General features: G+C 37.5%; 1 protein-coding gene across 5 annotated transcripts in view; it reads right to left on the bottom strand.

Annotated features, from left to right (window-relative positions):
* C2H8orf34 (chromosome 2 C8orf34 homolog) overlaps nucleotides 1-17,707 on the bottom strand; it is a 175,058-nt gene that overhangs the window by 100,361 nt on the left and 56,990 nt on the right. For 4 of the 5 annotated variants that reach the window (XM_076329589.1, XM_076329588.1, XM_076329592.1 and 1 more), the window contains 2 exons: nucleotides 10,731-10,900; nucleotides 5,550-5,716 (listed from right to left, as the gene is read on the bottom strand). In XM_076329589.1, the coding sequence (XP_076185704.1) occupies nucleotides 5,550-5,716; nucleotides 10,731-10,900 (337 nt within the window). The remainder of the gene's footprint in view (nucleotides 1-5,549; nucleotides 5,717-10,730; nucleotides 10,901-17,707) is intronic. The other variant, XM_076329591.1, reaches the window with a different exon arrangement.

Raw genomic sequence — 17,707 nt, forward strand, 5'->3', positions numbered from 1 at the left:
CAATGATCGCTATCTCTGACTAGAAAGAAAACTTATCTTCTTCCAGTGGCATGAAAATACTGTGCTACACTGACTTTCCTGCTTGCTGGTGATTCAAACCTGAGGACCACCGTACAATGAGGAGTTCGTGATCCACGCAACAATTGACCTGAGCCGGCACAGGTCTGTGCTGTGCTATGCTGTGCTGCACAAATCACTTGGCCGCAGGATAAAGTTAGCCTGCTAATCATAAGGGAGAAGACTTTAGGCAGCTCCCACTTGGCATTTGGCAATTACACCACCTGCATGGTCTTATCTTAAAAGTGAACCACCATGTTGTCATGTGAACATCTTTTTGCTTGACAGTAGAAATGCTGAATGAAATTCTTTACTTACAAGAAAAACTAAACTAAATTATTTACTTCTAAGAGCTTGAAGGACTGTAATGCTGGTGAACCTTAGCACGGCAGGATCTGTGCAGCGTACCGTGCCATGACTAGAGGTCTGTCCAATGTTGCGCAAGTTAGGGTTCCCAGCATCTGAAGGTATGTAAGATTATCTATGCTATCCCCTTTTTCCACCTCAAAAAGGTATTTAAATCCACACCTTATGGAGTCTGAGTGCCCTTCTAATGGAGATCTGTAACACACACTTGCACCAGTGCATTACATCTGCCACTGAAAATTTTGCAATGTATAGTACAGCCAGTCTCTGCATGCAGAAGAGGCCTACTGTCTCCCAGCGGTGTCAGCTTCTGTGCATGCACTACACGGCAGATGCTCACTGGTAATGTTGCCGATTTCCCAATAGCTTCCAAAAAAGAAGAGTCAGCAAAAGGGGACATGATGAGCAATTCACACAGCTTTCTCCCACACAATCATTCTACTTAAACCCCAACAAAACAGGCTGCAGGCCAGAAAACTGTTCTGAAGATGTAGTACAACTCACATACCATCTTTCCCAGGGCCTTGTGGCCTCTCTTCTGGGAAATGATGTATTCTAGTCGCATAATGGAGGAGAAGTTTTTGTCCAGCTGGGAGATACAACAAAAAAGAACAGCCTGCTGCTAATATTAGAATAATTTATCAGGTCTAGAGTCTGTTTCCTGCATGTTGCCAAAGACCTCTAGGAAACAGGGAAATCAGGAATGTTTGTTGAACCAGAGGAAATGCACTGAAAGCACTGCAGATTGGACACCCTTTCATTAAAGCACTCAGAGACTTATCAGAAGAGCAGTATAGACTATATAAGGGGTAGACTACCAGACATCGAGTTATTGTCTCATCCTACAGGCAAAGGCAATCTCCACTAAATTCTGTTTATTTCCTCTTGTTATAAAATGTAAATATATCACCATCCAATCTTTCAGGGGTGTTACAATGATTAAGTAATTAACATTTGGAAAGCTCTTGAGGAAAAAAGAAATTCTAGAGGTTAGAAGAAAAGTTATTAAAGTAAACAGAAATCAGGTATTTCCTGATAGCAATAGTTAAAAAATATATTACTACTTAAAGAGCATTTCTATCTTTAAAGATTCTGGTTTGTTACTGCATAGCAAGAATTACACGTAATAAACATGAGGCAGACAATCACTGAACTTTCACTTAAGATTTCTACACTGAGCAAAAAAACCACTATCACTGTGAAGCCAGCTCTGAAGAAAAGAAGAGATGGTTTTACAAGTCCTGATGCTGCAAACACTTAAGTTTAGCTCAGATATATGATTATTTGCATTGAAATCATGGAGGCTTTTCAGAATCATACAGACTGGCATATGCGTCAATATACCTGCAGGAAATGGACTTCAGTTATCACCACTTTTCACTTCAGCCACACCTGTGTGAGCTTCCTGGGTACACTCATCTTTGGAGTGGTGCTTCATAGTTAACTATTGTGTAGCATGTATTAACATATGGTAACATTTTTAATATTGTGAGCATGCATAAAGATTGGACGACAACAAGAAGAGGTGATTGAGCATTATGACTACTTATCAATATTGTGTAAAACAATACAGAATTTCTTTTTCATCTTCCTTATAAAAAGCTCAAGAATGTATATTTAAGTTCAAGTGTGCTACAAAAAAACTTATGCTTTTACCATGTGTATGTTTATGCATAGCAATACGTTTAAACAATTATATTCTTACACTTAATCAAAAAATTGATTTTTTTAAAACCAAATGAGTCATTCTTTAGTGACTGTTCAATCAATATTCCCGTCAATTTCAGGGAAAATACAGTTCAGTCCTCTCCAATGGACATCAGTGAGATACTGAAGGAATAACATGATTTTTAAAGTCTCAGTGGACTTCAGCCAAATGCGAAAGACAGCTTAAGCCCAAATGTCATGGAATTCCAAAAGGACTGCAGAGTTTCACAAAAAACTACTTCAGCACCCGATTAGATTTACAAAACACAATGCTTGACATTACGACGTATGCAAAACGAGCTGCTTGATATCATTTTCAGTCACAGACCTCAATTGCATTACCCTTTTACGTTTACAAATACATGTGATTTTACAGTTACAGTTCTCAGCTTTTAAAAGTCAGGAAGATCCTTTCCACTGTGATGTTATCTGCCAGTAATCCATTTCAGCCACCTGCGTAACTGAACACACTTAGAAAGCTACCAGTGTGTTAACAGCCCTCCTATGCATCTTATGTTATACATAAAGAGTGATAAGTGAAATCAGAATGTAGCCCCATAATATTCTTTTTTATCTTTGCACATATATTTCTTTTGAAATGGATTCTTCAGAAGTATAACAGCTTAATTGTTTCTTCTATTTGGAATGTTTCATTCTAGCTAAACCTTCATTGACAATTCTGATGTGAGTACTAGGAGGGTTTTTTTTAAAAGAAAATATACCAACAGTCAGTTTCATGCTTTTAATACCTAAATAAATCAATCAAACTCTGAAAAAGATTCTCTTGAACACACATAAAGATGGAAGTTTGTGTTCTGCAAGAACCTGCATTATAAGTAGGGTAACGCAGTAAAATCTTCTGCTATGAATAGTAGAATTTGTTTTCCCAGAATCCAGACTTAGGAGCGTGAGGTTTTGTAATTTTTTTAAGAAAGGGCTGAAGAAGCAACAAATACTGAACTCTAAAGGGAACAAGTCAAGTAGCTATATGCAACAATGCCCTGCAATTCAGTGATGGCAGAAAGCCATGATTTGAAATTAGTTATACTGCATATAAGCAGTGTAAAAAGCATCAAAGCAGTTAATGGATTAATGCAGTACATAATAAAAAAAAAAAAAATCAATCCCAGTATCATACAGTTACTGATCTGGAAAATACAGCAATGAAAAATACCTATGTTTGCCAATAGAAACTTAAGTTCTTTACGTTACCTTCAAAAAAAACCAAAACACCCTTCCTATGTAACACTTCCTCATATCCTCAAGTTTTGAGCAGTTCTGCAGAATGTAACCTAACCACTATATCAGATATAAACCACATACTGTCAGCAAATTGCAAAATGAGAATTAAAATAAAAGCCAGTCTTTCAGAAGCACAGCACTTTCAACACGAAGATGTGCATACTGAACTTTCTATCAGGGGTAGTAACTGTAACATGGCTATATTATAATCACTATAACCATGGCTATTCATCAAATATGCCATGATTTTGCTTCAGAATCTCAGAATCGCTTATATAATGCTCTACCCGAACCAGAGGTCCTGTTTGTGACCTTTCCTAGTTTTAAGTTGATTCTGCATAAACTTTGCCAGTTTTGATGAAATGCATGATAGAAAAATGTTCCAGGTTTTGCACAGCACAAAACTAGAATGGATTCTTACAATCGAGTCCTTATTAAAAAAAACAAAACATTTGTTTGTACACAGATAATATTCTGCCCAAACATCAAGACACTAGAAAATAAAATTTCCTTTATACTGTCTTTCTGGTTCTGGATACCTTGAGGGATTCAAATGTCTAGAAGGAAAGACCTACACACCTATTGGATATCTTTTCCTCACTATCTCCACAGAAGTTAACAAAAGATTCTATTCTGTATGTGATACATAATGAGGCCAATAAAATCACACACGCACTCTCACACACACACACTTACCTACTGTACCTTCCAGATGCCACAGAATACTACCTTAGGAGTCCTGTGGTTTATGCCAGTACAAGACACCCATTCAGCTTGTTTTTTATGTCACACTGATAAAGTTGGAAAGATCTGTAAATTGCAGGAGGAAATAAGGAGATAACGCAGCTACAGACTAATTATGGCCTTCACTGGAATCCATGGATTAGTTCTGGAAATACCAACTGATTCCATGAAGACTGCAAGCCCACAGTCACAAACAGTGTGACTTCCTTCAAACACAAAGAACTAATTGACCCACTGTGACACCTGAGTGACCCAGGTGTCATTATCCCTTCTTTTCCGTAAAAACAAATGCATGCATCAAACTTAAAACTACTGTAAGAAAGAAAGTATGTATTAATTCAGAATTATTTAAGCATAACAAAAAACCATTTTTTACCATGAGCATGGTCAAGCACTGGAACAGGTTGCCCAGAGACGTCGTAGAGCCTCCATCTTTGGAGAAAGTTAAAACCCAACTGAACAATGTTCAGAGCAACCTGCTCTAGCTGATTGTTTTGAGCAAGGGGTTGGACTAGATATCTCCAGCAGTCCCCTCCAACCCCAACTATTCTGTGATTCTATGAAGACTGTAGTAAGGAAGCAACAGAAATATAACAGAAACAGAGAGCGCACCATGTGTTTTTCTGACTTTTAGATTAAGGTCCAACTTGAAACAAATAATTTGTGATAGAATTCATAAATGTAAGAATGCTGAGCTATCCTGAGATTGTGTATTTCCTGTGCTTTGATCCCACATAAGATTCTATACAGCAAAAACTGGGGAAAAAAAATATTGAAATCCATGACTACCTTTTAAGCATCTTATATTGAAGCTTTTAAAAACGGCAGAAAAGAGATTGTCAATTAACTTTCTTCAACAATTTCCCTCCTTTCACAACTAGTAATTCTAGGAAAGGGAGAAAGCAGTGAGCATAGAGCCTTCTAGAGTGCAATTTAACAATACAGTCTACTGGAAAATTACAATCAAATCCTCTGGAGAGGTTACAAATTCACATTGCGTAAGCTATTTGTAGCTAGTAGGTTTCAAATAAAACCCACTGAAGTTAGAACTGTGATACAGATAAGAAAAAGAAGAACCAGATGAAAGCCAGTGAAGCTGATTCTGCTCCTTGTACATAAATACATTCTCCAAGTAGAACCTGCAAGTGATTTATGTAGGAAATCAAATTAATTACTTTAAGCACCTGAAGCGTTTGATATTTCATGGGATTTTGATGCAGCTAGCAGTTTATTCACATACATATACAGTCCTCATTACATTCACTCCTGAAAGTTGCAAGTTAAACCCTATGAACCTTCACACAGCTGCTGGATACTTTAGCTTCAAACATAGGGAACAGATTCAAACTAATCTATGTTTGGTTGGGTATTACACTTTTTAGATTAATCTATAAAAAAAGTATCAGCAAATACACATAATTTTTTGAAGTTACCCAGCAGTTCCATTGCATCATCTTCATTGTCAATATCTTCTTCAGTTACAGATGGAGCTGTGCTTTGAGCAGAATCAAAGGAGTCCTGAGAAAGCATGGCAGCCAGCAGTTTCTTATGTTGCTGCTGTTGTTGTTTTAGTCCTTTGGTCTTTGGCTCCATTTTTAAGCTGAGAGAGAGGAAAGCACAACTTTCTCTTACTGATGCTCTCTACAAAATACATCACACATTTGTCAAATTACTGTAGCCCATGATGTCCTCCAGATCTGAAGATTAATGCCATCAGATCACACATAAACCGGCTGGGTTATCACTCATTCCCTGATCATTGGATGTTATAAGTCAGTTTGTGTTTTCAGTTCCTATCGAGTTTTGATTGAATGATGATGGGAAATTTCCCATTGCCTTTACGGGCATTGATCAAGTCTAAATAAGTCACATATACAGAACAACAGGATGTCAATTACTAATCATTATTGCTAAGGCATTGATCTCACAGCAGCAAAGCTGAGAACAAAGAACTGTTCCCTTGAGTGGTTATGTTATCACGACCCCACAGGATTAAGGACTACATAGTTATAACAATTCTCATGGTTTGTTGATTCGTGTCCCTAACCTAAGTAACAGACAACTGGAACTGCACAGAAGTTAGCAGAAGGGTCTAAGGCAGGACTTGCTACAGTTAGCAATTTCTGATTCCTTACAGTATCAAGACAAAGACAACGGGACAGAAGTTTGGTGCCCCACATGAGGGTATCAGCAACACCTCAGACTGTCTTACAGCCTGTTGCAGGAAGGCAGATCTGTTGCAAACGTATGAAATTTAGTATAATCAATGATAGTTCATTTCCCACTGCAAAGATGAACACTACTAAGACAAAGTGGACCTTGGAGATGAAGAACGGGCTTTGAGTTTAGGACATCAGGTTATGGAAGGGGCCTCTGTAACCTCTAGTTCATTTCGGGCTCTAAGAAACAAGAGCATCATATTAAAAATCACCCAGATTCCCCACTGTGTACATATATTATCCCTTGAGGAAGTTTCCCAAGAGCCTTGCTTCTTCTCAAAATTTCTCCAGGAAATTTTTCATGTAGAAAAGTACTAACAATGACTTGGAAATGAGTTTAATCCTATTTTCACGGTGTTCAAATTTCTGAAAGATTAGCTCAGTACCAGCAGGATTGCCATCAGCACTTTTATATGGTCCCTTATCACATATTAATACCTTACCTCGCTCTCTTACAGCAGCAACAGATAGCAGTACAAAACCAGTGACAAATACAATCTTTCCTCTGTAGCAATCCAGAACATGAATGGCAAGAAGGTGACCCTTCATCAGTTTGACAAGACATCACTAATACAGCTACCTCAGACTGGCTACACTATCTTTCCCAGTCAAAATAGTACTGAAACCTGTCCTTTCAGTTGCTCAAAATTAATTCCCCCTCTTTTTTTAAGTAACTGGGCCCAGCTTTCAGATATACAACATGTGTGCTTCCGTTGCTCATCATCACAGGAATGTATGTTCTTAAGGAGGAAATAGTGATTCTTTCCCACTGTCCACTGCTGAATGCAGCAAAAAGTGAGGTTCGTGGTTGCAAAGACAGAAAAAGCAGACAACTCACAGATTCCCAAATACCATGTACTATGATCTGTTTTATGCTGAAAAGACCAATATTGAAAATGGGCATGTTATCAACAGACCAGTGGTCCGTAGGAATATGCTGTTCTCTGCAGCCTATTCAGTCCTCTATAGGATGCTATGAATGTGTAAGGACCCAGGGCTTCCCCTTCCACCGAACAGGAAAAAAAACTTGTATGCTAAGGTCTGTGAAAACAACACAGAGGGAGTCAAATGATACTGATGGCAATTACTCTACCAGTGATCTGTCAATGACTAATCCTCTGGATATTTATACAGTATTTCATTTATGTAGCATTTCCTTATGTTTAGTGATAGGTAAAAGAAAACATATTACCTGGAAATAATGGGACAATTACAGTTTTCACTTTCCTGTTCTTATGCTGTAACTGAAGATTAGGATTAGTTTTGAGAGTTTGCTGGCTTATCACATAAATCCTGATAATTAGTGATCAATAAACTATCACTTTTTAATAAAAGTGTTGCTAAATCAAATTTGACAAGCTATAACTGAAAACATTTAATATGAATTTCAAATTGCTCCCTCTTTCAGTTGCCAGGTAGAAATGCAACTGAATTATTTTAGGCTACATTAACTATGAAGTAGATGAATGAAATACAGATGAGGTAGCCAAAAATTCTTTACAACTGATAAAAAATTCATTCTTTTAAGAGTTTCATTTAATCTCATAAAACCCATACTATTCCCACTACTTTTGGATGTACTAGGTATACGCTACATTAAAACTAAATTAGTATTACCTATTACTTGTCTCATGCACTTGGTGTATAGCCAATTCCAAATTCTTCTAACAGTACTTTAATTCCCAGTGACACTGAATCAGACCTTGAAGAAACCACCTGTTATTAGTGAACTTTTATTAAACATTCAGATTAACCTTGATCAATACAGATCTTTTAAACTTCCATATATAGGTGGCATCAATTTTAGTATCACCCCTATCTTGAAGTTCTGCAATTTATGATTATTTTGCAAGACTGCAAACAGGCTTTTTATAAATGCCTTACAAAAGCTGATGAAATGCTAATGAAGCAAAGAATTATCCCAGACATAAAATCAGTCATCCAAATGTAAACCCATATGCTGCATGTAATTTAGTAGTTATTCACTTCCACTGAAAATCTGTATTCCCACTTAACGATACATATTTTTCAACAGGTCTTCAGCACTTACTGCACCTAAAAACCAGAGATATCAGTGTCCCATGAGTCTTTCCTGGCATCAAGTACCCCATATTCTCCTTATTTCATTCGCCAGGCAACGTGAATTCGTCATGATACTCAACAAGACTTCGCAAATACTATTCTCAAAGCCATTAATCACATTTTTTAATTATAGCATTAGCTGTGAGGTTTCTCACAGCTTGTACCACCCTCTACAAAGAGAAAAATACGCTGCTTTGAATCATCTTTGTTACTCAGAACTAAACCTCTTTGCTCCCGTCTAGAGATCAGGGATGCTTATTTCTGCTCCTTCCTATTGAGAGAAGGGATACAATATCCTCAATTTGCTCTGCAACATGGAACGGATCTTTATTCAGTGTCTTTATTGGACTGCTGAATAAGGAAAAAGAAACCCAGGCCCTCACAATCAATCTGCAGTGGCAGTTGCTGACTCCATTACTTTCCCAGGAACTGCACTGGAGAGACCCAGTGTCTGAGTTCTGTTGGTTCCAGTCCAACGTCTGGCTGAGGGATCATTACTACATGCTGCTACTTCTTTGAAATAGTAGTACTTGCAGCTTCCCCCACAATAAGCTAATTAAAAGAAGAAAGAAGTGCTCATGGATAACAAACATTCCCAACATGTGAGGAAAGTTAATGAATACAGCCTGTAAGAGTACAGCAAGTGACAGACTGGTTTCCCTGGGACAGGGAGGTGAATTCCGATGTAGAAGGCACATGGAGGACATAGTGAAGGAATATTCACAATTCAAACTGGGAGATGAGAGGCTGGAGAGCAGTCCCGCAGAAAGAGATCTGGGGGTTTGGGTTAATGGCAAGTTGAATATGAGTTAACAGAGTGCCGTGGCAGCCAAAAGGGCCAGCCATGTCCTGGGGTGCACCAAGCACAGCATAGCCAGCCAGTCGAGGGAGGTGATTGTCTCACTCTACACTGCAGTGGTGCAACCCCACCTCAAGTATTGCATGCAGTTTTAGGTCCCTCAATATAAGGACATCCAACTATTAGAGTATGTCCAGAGGAGGGCAACCAAGATGGTGAAAGGTCTTGAGGGCAAGACTTATGAGGAGTGGCTGAGGTCACTTGGCTTGTTCAGCTTGGAGAATAGAAGGCTGAGGAGTGACCTTATCACAGTCTACAATTTCCTCAAGTGGGGCAGCCGAGGAGGAGGTGCTGATCTCCTCTCTTGGAAATGGAATGAAGCTGCGTCAGGGGAAGTTCAGATTGGACATTAGGAAAATTCTTCACTGAGAGGGTGGTCGGTCACTGGAACAGGCTCCCCAGGGAAGTGGTCATGGCACCAAGCCTGTCAGAGTTTAAGGAGCGTCTGGATGATGCTCTTAGGCATATGGTTTAGTTTTAGGTAGTCCTGCAAGGAGCAGGGAGTTGAACTCGATGATCCTTATGGGTCCCTTCCAACTTGAGTTACTCTATGATTCTGTGACAATACCTTAAACCTTTTCAAAGGGAAAGCAAAGAGTTTCTGCCTTCTTAAAAGAGGAAGAAAAAGGTGTTTGCTTCAGTCAGAGTACTAGTTATAACCAAGGAGAAAGGCTACAGGGCTGAGGGAGAACTGTAGATGTTTAAGGCAATTAACAGAGGCAGTGCACAAGCTTTACACTTTAAAAAAAAAGCATGATTCCCTTTTAAAGAAAGTCTGTAAATACTTCACTTTCTGTGATAAACAGGTATCTTTAAATCACAGAAAATGGACTCCGTGGAAAAATGATAATCTCTTCCATGTAGCTGAAGCACATTAACAAACATATTCCTCCACCCTCACTCAAGGGCAATAAATCATCAGAAGTTATTTACTGCAGAGAATACAATTTTCTCTTTGAGAAAGAATTGTTATTAACACCAAGATGCTAAGTATAAGAACTGAAGATGAATTTAGAAAGTCCTGTTAAAAATAACATAGATACTGTTTCCCTTGTCTATCTTTCCTTTAAATGAGAAAATCAGATTTATCACTAAAGTGTCAAGAAGATTAACAAACAGCTACTACCAAATGCTGAAAGACAGAAGGGTTTGAAGTATCTGAATGAAGCTATACATCACAAAATTATTACACAATGGGCCCCAATCTTGTCAACATACATTTAGCTTTATACATGGGAATAAAACCATGGGATTGCAAATGAGTATAAAGTTAATCATATATAAAAGCATGAGAAGAAACCAGTCACATATTAATAGCTTCCATTTATTCTGCACGCTGCCACACTATGGCATGGGAATTTAAATGCCCTGCACTCTGCTCTCAGAAATGGGGCGTTACAAAGACAGATCCACTTCACAAATTATAAAATTTCTAGGCAGAACCAAAATCCCACCTTCCTCCAGGACTGCTGCTATCCTCGCTGTCCCACTGCTCATTTTTATTTCTTGGTATTGGTGGCTGCAGCATCTCAGCAGCCAGGGGGTCAGCATCATTCTCTTCACGACCAATCCATTCTCCAATCACACGAGGTCTGAGAAGCGGGGTGTTAAAACCTGTTGTGTCCTGAAGAGAAATAAAAAAACCCAGAAACACTGCACTGCTTGTTCTCAACCACACGTGTAAATAGGAAAGGAAAAGAAGAAATAGGAAATAACACTATTCATTAAAAAAGTACAAAAACAATACAGTACATTATCATTTCAGAGAGCTACAAAATACCCAGAAACAATCATGGACTAATGAAAAGATTCCCATTAACAAAATTCTAAGAGAGATTTGCCCACCCTGATGCCTCAAATCTCTCCTTTTTCTTACTTTTCAATAGCAACTGTAGAAATCTGGAGTATCGTCTTGAAAAATTATAATTTTTTTTAATAAACGCACAACTCAAAACCAGCACTGTGTCAGTTCTGCTAAGCAACAGATGAGGTCACTTGTATAATGAACACCCCAACCAAAAGACTGTTGTAGATTAATAGCATCACTCTTATTTGCATTATGAATTAATGCAAAACTAATAAATACATCTGCATTTGGCATTTTAAAAATAACCCTGCTGGAATTTACATAATGTATCTTTCAATTCTGAAAATGGTATTAACATTTTAATAAAACACATTTCTGAAACTAGTACTCATATTTTTAACCACCTACTGGAAGAAGATAGCTGGAGAGGATTACAAGAAGCAAGCAAAATCCAACTGGAACATTCAAAACAATAGCGATGATTTGCATCATTATATTAGGAATTTAGATTAAGGAAACAAATTGTCCTTAAAAATTGTATGAAAAAGCTGTTCTGAAGTGGTATCTCTGTTCTCAATGTTACTAGAACAGTTGTAGATAAAGGGTCATGTACGACAGTATAATCAAACTAAAAAACAAGCATGTATGCAAAAAAACAGACATCAAATGATGGGATAGGAATATTTATTTTGCTTTAATTTAACTCTCTTCTAGGCTAGCAAAGACATTTCAAATACAATGTTCCTAATTAGGAGACATATATTCTATTCCTACCCTTTAACAAGAGAAAATTTTAGGAAAACAAATCCTTGGCTGTTACCTAGCTCAGTGTCTCAATAAATATTCCTGCCATAAAACAATGCTTTCCAAACAAAGAGCATCTGGAAAAAGTACTGCACAGTCATTACTTAGCCTAGCAACCATATTTTCTCATCTTCCTAAATACAAACCATTTTTAAAGTCTCTTCCTAATTGACACAGATATGGTAAAAGCACAGTTTGAAGTAGAGGCCTCTGCTGAAATGAAACAAACAAACAAAAAAAGTCTGCAAACTGCTTTCATATGAATATATTTACCCTGCTCCGGCTAGACGCTGTAATTTTGCTCAGCAGAACCCCAAGAGCTTCCATTTTGACAGAGCCAAATATGACCCAGGCCCTGGATTAGACTCATTCCCCCTTGTTCTTTTGTTCTGCTTTCTGCAATGTGCCTGTGAGTGCATTACCGCACTCCACCCTCCATACATCTGTCCAGAGTTCTCCATCACTTGACTAATTCACTTTTTACACAATGTCTGTTTTCTGTAAGGTTGACATGACACAGTAGGACCACTGAAAATGGAATGCAGCCAATACAGAAGAGAGAAATCTGAGGAAAACACCACAGCTTCAGAGGTTTTAGAATACCTAACCACTGGTGTCTTTCTTCTAAGTACTTACAAATACACATTTTGTGCATCTGTCTGGTGCTGTGTTATAGTCAGGTAATGCAAACTAGATGGCAGTGGCCTCTGGTCACTTGACAGGCGTAACCTGTCACAGGTGTGACTACCATCATATGCCTATGAGCTAGGAAAAAAGATTACTCCACTGCCCACAATGCCTTCATTACACAAGGTGCCTACAGTAGTTTAAGTAAGAACCATTTGGTCCCTTCTGAGGTTTATTCCTGCTACTCTAGCCATTTTCTCCCTTCCCTTTCTCCCTAGGATAATTTCTAATACTTAAAAAAGGGTAGTGGAGGTAGTTAAATTTGCAACAACTTGCAGTGTCAATCTTGCTAAAAGCTTTCAGTCCCTTAAGCGAAAATGAAAAGCACCTAAAAATTTGCCCTTTTTTCAGTACAAGTTTTTCCTGACACTGTCCACTGCACCATCAGCATATGAATAAGTAGACCATGAATGCCGTGTCTATCCTTGTTATGCTGATTTCTTTTCTAGACATTCTAGGGATTAAAGTACCACTTTCATACTCTACTTAATAGAAATGTAATTTACATTACATAGTCATGCTTTGCCTCACTTTATCACCTTGCTTTCCTTTTTGAATCTTGTTAGATTAGTACACCACAGTTTCGGTGACCTAATTTATTTTTCTCCTTTCAACTATATAAGCAGCCACAGTGAAAACAGTAAATGGAGAATCAGAGACGGCTCTATTGAGAACACCAGTACGTTTATTTGGCACCTTACTTCAAAAGCTTCAATAAATTCAGAAGAAGTATTCTGTTCTTAAACAAGTTTTTATAGGGCTTTTTTTAATATATAAACCTTAGAATCGTAACTGATTTCCAATTTATATTCCCTCATAAATAACAGAAGAGATTGACAGTGACATTAGTGTACACAGAAGTATTTTCAGGACAGGTAGGTATTTAAATCCACACTAAATGAACCTAGAGGATTATTTTAGGGTATAGTCCAGGTGTTATCCACTTTTTATACACATCACTGGCTACCAACTTGACACACTTGAGCTTCCTTTATGTGGAGACCAGGAGAAGAAGGGAAAGACTGGAGGACAGCTGAATCTCATCTTCACGTTGGGCTGAGATGTGGTTGCAGTATGCAACTCCTACCAGGGAGCACAACAACATTTGTGTATCTATTTATTTAAGCATAGTTTAAAAAGCTCATTATTTCTAATTTCTGATATGGATTTTGAGGGAACCTCCACAGTGAGAAATACTTTTGGGTGAGCAGAAATGTTTTTATTTTTATGACTTATAGTAGTTGTTTCCTCTATTTTATTAATTATAACCTGTGTTCATTATAGTAATACTACATGTAAGAAGAAAGTATATCCTAGACACAGCATAGAAAAAAATGTTTTAATATTAACCTTGAGGGTCAAAATCTGTTATGAATTATTAGATCGTCTTTACTCAAGTCTGATTCTGGATCTCTAACACTTAGCTGTCTCCCATTATTAATGTTTAAAGTGACTGAAAGATATTATTGAGAATTCCGGACAAATTTCACAATGTTATGACAGGTCTCATACTACCTGTGAGAGCTCCACTACAGGAAGCTTACGTAAAGCACCAATCCATGGAATGTTGGGATTATGTGAGCATCTCATCTATTTAAAAAGAAAATACTTCTAGTCTTAGTATTTGCAGTTTAAAAAAAAAAAAAAAAAAAAGCCTGGAAAACATTCACTAAGTGTTCTTTAGAGAATCAAAAGCCAGAAGATGAACAAACCTTGCCCTGCCTCCTTTCAAAGTGCTTTAGAATGAGATTATTTTAGTCAGTCTTCAACTGTGGCAAGAGGTAAAGGGTGTGACTCCTTATTTTGCATGGCCTGGTTCAGAAATATTGCTGAAAGGGATACAATCACATAAACCCATTTTAAACCTATTTCTGCATTGTAGCATCCTGGCTCCATTCCGCCTCAATGTATCTTACAATGCAGATGTGCTACAGCACAACATATATTACAGTTTATTTTGTGACATAAACAGAAGTAGGGTCTTCCAGCAGCAGCAAATTATAGACGAGGCATATCATCAGAAGCCCCATGGTCAGAGCACTCACACAGGACACCAGAGCTTCAGTAGTATGACTAGTCTATACTTCTGTGTGAATTTGAACTTCTACTTCCCAGGGAAGTGTCCTAACAGTCTTAGGAAAAACCCTGAAACTCGCAGTGAATTCAGTGGGTTTTCCTCCATAATTTTTTAAACAAACTAGAATTCTGTGAATTTCACTGAAAGACTAACATCCTAGCTCAACTTCTTTGTCTGCGTACATAAAATTCTTCACATTATTGAGAAGCTTTAGAAACCGCACACTTTCATGCATAGTTTCTGTGCAGTGGTAAGGAGGGTCAGTTCAGAAATTTGTATTACATTAACTCTGCACTTTAGCCTTAAAATCTGCGAGTCACAAGGCATCCCTCCTCATTTTCTTTCCTTATGCAAGCAGTGCCAGTTGCTGATTTTACATAGCTTCCATGGGCTAGAGACACGGTCTGAATCATCAAGAGAGACTGAACGCCAAACTCGGCAAGTCTGAAGTAAATGAGATGAAAAAGGAAGGAATCTATATGATAAATCTGTTTTAATTGCAGTAATCTTAAGGGGTTTTTTGCAATTTTATCAGTGAACTCTGAAATTTTATTAGACTGTGTCAAACTGAAAGCTTCCATTTTGACTGACCTTGTCTGCCTGTATTTTCTCTACCTCTGTCTTGGACTGAAGCCCTAAGTACTGGCACAAAGCTAATAATAGAAGATATTTGACAAGAATGCGTTTAAATGAAACACCCTTCCACAAAAGTGATTGTAATTCAGAGCAAACTGGTTTTCCAAATCCAAATGCCCAAGTAACTAAGCAACTGACTAATTAACTGGATTACTTGGAGGAGGAGTTACATCAACCAACAATACTGATCAAGTACTCCTCTGACAAAGGCAGCTAGAGGTTACTGCAGCCAGAAAGAAATAATTTTTTTAAAAAATACTTACATAAGGAGAAACAAATATAAAGAAACATACACATGCATTCTCTGTTTTCTCTGAGTTCATAATCTAAAACACAGATAAAAACAGCAGGATTATGGGCTCTGTCCTAATCCCCAAGAATGTTCCCAATCATCAGAAAAATAAAGCAAGGAAGAGCATACAGAAGAATTTATTATTGTGTTTAGTTTGATGTCTCTCATGACATCTATGTAATGTCAATGTTATAACAGAATCCAATGCCAAGTTTGGGCATGCTGTTCTAGACCCATGACATGTACCTGAAGGGTTAAACGGTTAATCCAAACCACAGATGAATGAGGTTTGAAAAATGATTCAGCGCTGCCATAGCCTAGATAAGGAAGCTGTATTATCAGCATGTATTTCTGGGAAAGGAATTACTATGAACTTGACTACATTTATACCTGAAAAATAAACAACGCCTGGGAACATGCTCAGGTGAAATGGAACCAAATTCTGTCTAATGTTAAACCACTATCAGGTAGTCTTTGATTGCTTTTGGCCCATGCCAAATAATACACTTAGAAACAAGTCACAGGAACATTTCAGGAATTAGCTCGTGTAAGTGATCATTCCTAAGAGGCAGGATTCAACAGAATGGTCCTAGCTATGCTTAATTTCTTAACACAGAACTAGTCTTTATGTCCATTAAAAATCCGTAAGGGGCAAAACAAGAAATAGAAGTGAAGTTCACTAAAGTCCACGGAGAAGAAAAATTGCACTTCTTCTGTAAATCTATCCTGGAAGCCTGTTGAGGAATGCTGCACGAAGGAAGCATGTTAAGAGCTTTATTTTTTGGTTTTTTATTTATTTTCCAAAGAACTTTTGATTTCAAGAACAGTCAATTTACCTGTCCTCATCAGAAACAGATGTTAAAGCAGACACAGTATTGTAAAGGTGTCAGGTAATGTATGCTACTGAATGTACATAACATAATGTCAAGTTTTATTTAAAAACACCCATCACCTTCCAATTTTGAATCACAAACAATAAACTATATGGCAACAAAAAGAAAATTAACTCTTCGTTCAGACTGGATCCTGAGGAAATTCACCAATGATGTTCCCCATCTCAATTTTCACACTGAATAATTAAATTTAAAAAACATGAATGTTTTTGAACAATAATCTATCACCGTTTAAAAAAAATTAACACAGAAGTATCACCTAAAAAACATATGTAAAAAGTACGTGATAACAGGCTCTAGCCAAAATGTCTTTTTCCTCCCACAAACAGTATTTCATAGGTTTTTTTCAACAAACAAAACCAAATGAAGAGGAGTTCTTCGTAAGTATTCTTCAACGTAAGGGTTCTAACGGAAGGACTTTCTAATTGTATTTCTCAGCACTTCTGAGCACAGTTAAGGGAATAGTAGGAAGGAAGACTTAGATACTGTTACACTTAATATGAACAAAATAAAGCAAGATCAAGGGCAAAATGATAAGTAAAGGCCATAATTTTGAAATGGCAGTCCCATATGCACATGACTGCATGGTAACAGTGATCAATCTTGTCTAACTGGCCTTTCCTGGAGAACGCAGTGGAGATATTTTATATGGACTTGTGTCAGAGAGGTTTGTGCCCTCATTTTACGAGGAGAAAGGAAAGATATTTAAAAAATTGTCTCCCATATTAGACATTATCCCTGTGTCTTATATACCTTTTGATCCTATTTCCCTGATAGTAATGGTTTCTAACACCAAGAACACAACCCAAGATTCTTGGCACTAGAAGTATACTGCTGTTCACTCGTGAGATTAGGGAAGAGAAAGGTGTTCTGTTTCCTTGGGAACTTTGAAAAATTAGCTTGACTAAAACTCTTCCAGCATAGAGTTCATTACAGCTAAAACTAAAATTCATGTTAATTGTGTAATACGTCAAAAGGGCCAAAATGGAAGAGATCATTGTTTGTTGCATTCAGCAAGGAAGTGAAGACTGATCTTTATGCCCCGTGCATTCCTGATCAAACCTAGGGAGCAAAAATTATTCCTAAATATTCTCACAAATCATATCTGAGAATGCAGAATTCATGACTTCATGAATAAAAGGTATTTAAAGATAAATATTTCCAAAAGTACACAAAGTAACCCAGCAGACGATATTAAGCAAAGATGGTATCAAGATCAAAAGCATTTCCATGGC

Source organism: Aptenodytes patagonicus, chromosome 2 (assembly GCF_965638725.1).
Source record: "Aptenodytes patagonicus chromosome 2, bAptPat1.pri.cur, whole genome shotgun sequence".
Lineage (NCBI taxonomy): Eukaryota > Metazoa > Chordata > Aves > Sphenisciformes > Spheniscidae > Aptenodytes > Aptenodytes patagonicus.